Source organism: Eleutherodactylus coqui, chromosome 12 (assembly GCF_035609145.1).
Source record: "Eleutherodactylus coqui strain aEleCoq1 chromosome 12, aEleCoq1.hap1, whole genome shotgun sequence".
Lineage (NCBI taxonomy): Eukaryota > Metazoa > Chordata > Amphibia > Anura > Eleutherodactylidae > Eleutherodactylus > Eleutherodactylus coqui.
In genome coordinates this window covers 99,560,319-99,567,972 of record NC_089848.1, presented here as the reverse complement: position 1 = coordinate 99,567,972, position 7,654 = coordinate 99,560,319, and the positions used below count along the sequence as shown (strand labels likewise).

At 39.5% G+C, this 7,654-nt stretch overlaps 1 protein-coding gene across 1 annotated transcript; it reads right to left on the bottom strand.

Annotated features, from left to right (window-relative positions):
* Positions 1-2,180: 2,180 nt before the first annotated feature.
* Positions 2,181-6,181, bottom strand: EN2 (engrailed homeobox 2). The gene is made up of 2 exons (XM_066585167.1): positions 5,689-6,181; positions 2,181-2,500 (listed from the first exon to the last, which is right to left on the bottom strand). Exons 1-2 carry the CDS (start codon positions 6,179-6,181, stop codon positions 2,181-2,183), a joined length of 813 nt encoding a protein of 270 aa, XP_066441264.1.
* Between the last annotated feature and the right edge of the window lie 1,473 nt (positions 6,182-7,654).

The window sequence follows — 7,654 nt, the reverse complement described above, 5'->3', positions numbered from 1 at the left end:
TTATTATAGATTGTGAAGAGCAAACACTAAAATGCTGACTGACTGTATTTACAATGGCTTGTGGACAATGGAAAGGTACAATTAATCACTCTGACTCTCCTGATATTGGTCATCGCTCGCTCTGTTGGGTTTATCTGTAAATATAATATGATTGGAATAGATCTTGTTTGTATTGTTGTATCCCATCAGAATTGGTGAAAAACTTATAATGCCCTCAAGGCTACAGTATAAATGGGACATGAGACCTAGAAAAAGTCACAATTCCCTGGTAAGCAAGGAGTTAACACCAGTTATCATCCACTACCTTCCACTAAGCAGATCTACACAAATTTCCTTCCATCTGTAGAGGTCCATTTTCGCCAATTACCACAGACATAGCATTACATTTTCCAACTTTGACATCCTTGTATGGGAAACCCAATTCCTTGCGTGCATGTTATAATGTAGATGCTGGGTGTTACTAAAATAGCCACGAATAACATTTAAATATGGCGGAAATAATAGAATTTTTCTGTAACAGAGCAGAAGGGGAAGGATGTCAACATTCATTGAAAGAGTTTATTCTATGCTATGACATAAGCTTGTGTCAGACTGGAGCAGAAGGCATTGGTAAAGAAGGCTATTTGGAAAGTGACTAAATAATTAGTGGGTGGTGCCCACAGGTTGAATGCCACATACAGAAGACAGTATCTTCTTTCTGATTGGGTGCCATTGTGTCCTATGAGTAACGCAAGAATTGCATCAGGGAGAAAAGTATGGATCTAGGACATGTTTCAAATCTACCGAGATCACCCTTCTAATGGGATCTGATATGCTGAGATCCTTCTTTGCTGAATTTTAGTGCTGATCTAAAGATTCACAGCTTCATCCTTATTCTGACACCCCCTCCCTCCCGGATCTGATGACACACCCCTTCCTTCCTGGATCTGATGATACCCCTTCCCTCCTGTTCTGATGCTGAGCTCCTCTCCCTCCTTGATTTGATGAGATTCTCTGTATGGTTCTGATTCTGAGACTACTCTTTTCTGGTTTGATAATTAGCTACCCATCCCCCGGTATCTGATGAGCCCCATCCCTCCTGAATCTGATGACACCCCCTCCTTCCTGGATCTGATGACACCCCCTCCTTCTTGCTACTGGCAGTCTCCTCCTTTCTTCCTGAGATCCCCATTTATCCTTGTCTTGCTGCCTATCCCCCTTCCCTGCATCTGATGCCAATAACCCTTTTCTGGATCTGATACCTCACTCTTGGATCTGATGATTCCCATTTCCCCAAGATTTCCCCTCCCTTGGATCTGATGCAGAACCTCCAACCTCCATCCTAGATTTGATGAGACTCTTCCTCTGATATCAGGACCCATCTTTCATATAGACCCTGGTTATGATATTGAGACCCCCTACTGGTTCTGATGTACAGACTCCCACCACACTCCTGATTTTAATGTTGATCCCCCCCCCCCACCTCCCCTCTTCTTGACTTCAAGGCAATTAAAAAATAAAAAAAACTAAGTGCAAAACTATATATAAACCCTCCAAGTATAAATAAATCATAATCTGCGACTCTTTACACAACTATTAAACATTTTTTGTTTTTGAAGAAAAAAGGAAAAAAAGTACATATATGTTCATACAATGCAATAAAACATTGTTCCTGCGTTTTTTTTTTATTATTTTAACACAAAAACTTATAATATAAAACATAGGACAAATATTAGCTATTTTTCTTCTTTTTTTACTTAAATTCACAGTAGTGCGAAAATGCAGCAGTTAAATCTTTGGACTTTAGCAGAACGTTTCATGTCTTCACTGTCCAACCACAACAGCCAGAACATCGCTTGAGTAGAAAATAAAGCCTACGCAAAAAATAATAAAATTTGAAAAAAACCCGAAAAAAATAAAAAGAAAAAAACCGGGAAAGATAGAATCTGCTCCAGAAAATCAAAAAGCAAAAATAGTTCTTGAGCGAATATTTTGGATTTAAGTTTTTTTTTGCCTGTAAATTATATTTACATTTTACAGAATATTGCGACTCCTCCGATACACACTCTGTAGCGCAATGCTGGTATGTTTTTGTACACTGGCCCTTGTCACTGTCCCCCACTCCTTGTATATTTATTTTATTTAGTTTTTTAAATTATTGCATTATTTGTGAGACTTTTTGCATCACTTGCCCCTGGCTGCTATTCGCTGTCTGATTTGCCGTCCTTGGAAGTGGTGGAGTGGTTATAGAGTCCTTGTGCCATCAAGTGTAGTGCCAGGGTGTTTTTGTTCCCTGTGGCTTTCTTAATCTTAGCTCTCTTATTCTGAAACCAGATTTTAATCTGAGATTCGTTAAGATTCAGTTCCTGAGCCAAACTTTGTCTTCTCTGCTCTGTCAAATACCTGTTAGTTTGAAATTCAGCTTTCAGCCTCTGGAGCTGCTCTGCAGTGAATGCTGTCCTGGGCCTCTTGTCTTCCTTAGTCACTGTCGTCTTCTTCTTTGGTTTACGGGATCTTGGACCTACACGGTATAAAATCGGGTTAGCATAGCAAATCATGCAATAAACTATCATGCAATCAATGCAATAAATGATATAAAAAATCGTATACTGCAGTAAAGTGCAAATAAGTATCACTGTAGCAAAGATGCAGTAACAATATTAATAATCCTTACTTGGATTATTTGCACAAGGATAGTAAAATAAACACGCAAAAAATAACAATTAGATTTAAAAAAGGCAACATTTTTGTCAAATAAATTGCATTTTAAAAATGAATCCTAGATTTACACCTTAAAAGTGTTATGTTCCAATATATTAAATACATATTTTTCTACAGAAAGTAACAAATAGACAATAGCAAACTAAAAATGCCCAGAACAGAGATATAGTAAATGTATAGTGGGTGGCTTGATAGACAGCGTTTTTTGGAAAACGCTCTTGCATTTTTTGATGTACTTTTTTGAGCCAGAGCCAGAAGTGGATGAAAAGAGAAAGAAAACTATAAAGGGAGGACTTCTGCTTCTCCTTCCTGCTGGATCCACTTTTGGCTTTGGCTCAAAAAACTGCATCAAAAGTACCAGTGCGTTTTCCAAACAATGCTGTGTGTGAAGCCACCCTAAATGCTGCTGCTATAATTATATGTCTGTGGCAATTGCATGTGTAATAAGGTTGCACAGCTACAAAGACTATATACATTGGACACTGATAATATGTATAATATTTGTGGAACACATAATTCTAGGACTGATAGTTGATAATATGCTTGTAACTGAGACCTTAAAGGAGTCTGGATACTACTGAGGCCTCCTCCCTCACTTCTGCCTCCACAATCCCCTCTCCCTCCACTTGAAATATTAACATCACACATCCATTAGTCATTCAGCCCAGCTAATTATTTGCTTCACGTTGCCCACCGTATCTGTTTAATAATGAAACATGATATAAAATGCATGTGGGTGAATTTGGGGAGGGGGGGGGGGGGGGGTTATAATCTGCAGCAGGACATTTCTATTTCATTTATTGCTTGCATTATTTGTGGGTTGTTTTTTTTTTTTTTGCTTTCTCGGTGTGTGTGGATTTATAATTGTAGAAGTGCAAGGGCAAGTTGGGAGTTGTGGTTGCCAGATATTGATCGCTTGGGACGCCAATCAATGCCAGAAACATCGTTCTCAATCTATGTTGTTGTCCTTCTATCTCTGCCTTCTGTGTTTATTCTTCCCCCTCCACCCAGTCTTGCTGCTGTGCCCCCATATCCTTAATGTGTGAGATCCTAGGACCAGATCGATTGAAAGGATGAGGTTATATTGGATCTGGAGGTTTTTGCATTTGCAGCTCTTACAAAGGTGTAGAGCAAAAAGAGTGTTACACCTGATGAAGGGGCTTCTATGGCCTCGAAAGCTTGCATATTGCATATATCATTTTTCTGAGTATGTGTCACCTGTATAATACTTTTGTCTTTTTTTAGACAAGAGTATTTAATGTTTTAAACAGCTCTTGCAAATAAAGACTCATTTTTATTCTTCTTGCTTCCCTCCTCCATCTTCCCATCCTTGTGCTCCTTTCATCTCCATATCCCCCTGATCCCTCCCTCCTTCCATCTCTCTCTTGCCCCTTTCTTTTTTTCTATCATGCCCACAATCACTGCCTGTCTATTTGCACCATCTCTATACAAGATAGCATGCATCCTTCTATATGTATACATTGCACATCCCTTCCTCTCTCTGAAGCCTCCTGCAAAGTGCATGCGCTGCCTCCCTCCATCCATCCAGTATTTTTACGCACAGCCATACACGTGTTTTTACTACAAGCTGCCATCACTTCAGCAGCCTCCCTCACCCACAGATCAGAGCAGGGACACGTGGGCTCCAATGCTGCTCTTCATTGGGAAAATCTCATCCAATGTATAGTAACAAGCAATATATTCTGTAGCACCCATTATACATTGTAGGATGCTCTTCAGCCCTTTGCCGTTAAACCATTGCAATCCAATCACCTTGCTAATAAATGCATTAAAATAATCCATCCAAGGATTCTGATTATATTTCATGTTCACATTTTGCTGGTTGAAAGAATTTGCAGCATGCAATTGTATTAATTCATGCTAGGTGCTCAATATTTGCATTCACGTTGGTATAAACGTGTTCTTTCTATGTAACACCCAGATTGAATGAGACTGTCTTTGAAGTCTCAAATACACATTATGTATACGGAAAATCCCAGATCATAAATAATTCTACTACTAGACCATTCCATTATAGAGAAAAAGACGGGGGACACTACCAGGAGAGTCCGCAAAACTACGATAGATTTTATATAGTGAATGCATTCATTGCATAAAAATTAATATTTTTTTTATTTCCTACATTATAAAATATTGTTGCCTATTAATTCTTCCTGTATGTCCTTGCACCTCATTAAAGGTAGCCAAAATATGAATGGAAAAATAGGGTTAGAAATAGAAATAGTGTTAAAGATAGAGAATTGTATTGATTGGCTTATAAATTATATTTTCAGCAGAAAATGATCTAAATGAGTATAATAATCATGATAATAATACAATTGTTATTATATTCATTGTTATTATGCTAGTGGTTTGTTTTATCATAGGAATACATAGGAGACAACTTGATAGATATGAAATAGTAAATTTTGGCCTGTACCATTTTCAATTTGGAAGAATAATTAGGAATTAGAGAACAGCTAACAGATGGAACAATAGAAGGCAATGCATAAACAGCGCGTGGATATCATACAGTTATATATATATAACTGTATGATAATAATATATATATTTATATATATAAATATCGTACGTGTGTGCATGTTTTTACTCATTGCCGTCTATGTACTACGTGGGTTCTGCATCAGTAGGAGTCAAAGCGAAGACTCTGTGACAAATCAATTGCATAAGAAAAATTAAGCCCCAAATAATGTCGAGTTTGAAATGCAAAGGATTTTTCTATGGGTAATTGTCATAAGAAGCGCTAATTAGGTGTCTAATTAAAGCATGGAGTTAAAAGAGGAGCTTGGCAATTTGCAATTTTCGATGGTGCATGCTGCAAACTGCAAGGAAAAATGTGATCATGATTTGCTGTAAGGTCAAATGTCCTCAAATTTCTGCATCTCAATAACATTCTAGAAGTACCACGTAGGGGGTCACCCACAAAAGGAATAATGGGGATTTAATAATCCTTACCCTGGTTCTTACCTGATGAAGGTCTATCTGAGTACCTGGTGCAGTACACCCAGGCTGGCCATAGCATAGGTTGCTGGTTATTGGTTGAGCTGGCTTGAGAACTATCAGAGTCTGAGCTCAAGGAATGGTCTCCACTCAAGCTTCTGGGTTTGTGGGCTCCTTCTATGCCCACATCAATTTTCTTATCTCCAGTGATTGCTTTGGATGCCCCTTCTCCTTCTGTGACAGCAGAACTGCTCCTATGCTGCCCAGTCTCTGCTCCAGAACGTGCCACAACACTGTCCCTGCCCGAGAAGAGTTCCTCCTGCTGGACAGCTCCTTCCTTCCTCCTTCCAAACTCCGGCCGGAGGATATTATCAATAAAGAAGTTTGTGATCCTATGATGGGGCTGGTGGTTCCCTGGAGCCTGGAGCAGTGGCAGGATCCCCCTGTTGGACTCCTCTCCTGACTCCTGCTGCTGCTGTTGTTGCTCCACTTCCCTGTGATTCTGGTCATTTTCTTCCATGCTGTAATTCCACAAGCTGCTTCTAAGGGTTAACCCTTTCTGCTGGCTACTCCTCCAAGTCCCCTGCACATTCAAAGCTCCGCTTGTCAGTGTGAGGGCGATCTCAAGAAGTGGCTCTCTTTATCTGGCTCCTGCAGAATGGCTATTACTGGTTCAGTGCTGCAAACCAATGCATCCTCTTGCCAAGGTTCATACTCCTTCCTTCCACATCCAGGCAGCAGTAAATCCTTCAGGAAGCCCAGGAGCAGCAATGGACAGATGCCTGTACAGCATGCAACCCTGCGCTGGGCTGTGAGGAGCATATATAACAATCTAGGGTGAAATATTCTATATTAGAAGACAGTGGGAAACAGAGGATACATAGGCACAAGTGGAAGTGTCCCTTTTGCAGAGCACTCCCCAGTGCTCCTGTGCCAGGTTCTGTGGGGTGGATAATTGGAGGAGCACTCACTGGACCTGGAATACTTTCACTCTGGATTTTTGTTCTTATTTTTAATAGAAGCCTCACAAGTGACGTGGGAGCCCGGTAGCCTGGACACGTGCCTGCAGCCAATGGGCGAGCAGCCTCATGTCACATGAATGTGATCCCGAGTAGTAAATTGACAAGGAGAATTCCACTCCCCTTATCCCCCCTCCTCCTGCTTTCTAGCCTTCTCTCCTCCCCCATCCTCAGCCTTCTGCGCAGCTTTAAAGATGCAGCTTCCAGGATGCAACTGCTCTGGGAGCTTGTGAAGAGGTGTATGTGTGTATGTATGTGTGTGTGTATGTATGTGTGTGCATACAGATATTTATTTGTATATGTAAACCATATGTACAGCCATATGTTTAGGTAAACACGTGTGTATGTATGTGTATTTGGATAGGTATAGAAACGTGTGAGAGATTGGATGTGTATGTGTGTGGCTATAGACATGTGTATGTAAGTGTGTGTATTTTTGTGTGTGTATATATATATATATGTGTGTGTGTGTGTGTGTGTGTATATATATATATATATATATATATATGTGTGTGTGTGTGTGAGTCGACATGTGTGTATGCATGTATGTATATAGCTAGCTGTAGACATTTATGTGTGTATATGTATGTATATAGATATATTTATAGTTGTGGGTAAACACTTGAGTGTTTATGTATGTTATTTGCCACTGTAGGTATAAACATGCGTGTGTATGATCTGATTTGTCTGTGTGTGTATGTAACTAAATATAGACCTTTCATGTGCATGTGTGTATATATGTATATAGCTATGTTTATGTGTGTGATGTATTTATGTGGGTAGGTAAACACCTCTGTGTGTGTGTGTAAATACAGACATTTATGTGTATATGTAAAACATAAGTGTGTAGGGAAGGAAACGTGTGTAAGAAATGTATGTGTTATTTGGTGTGTGTATGTATGTGGATAGATGTGTGGATGTATGTGTTTACCTACACACATCTATATTTCTATAAACATATATACACACTTAGA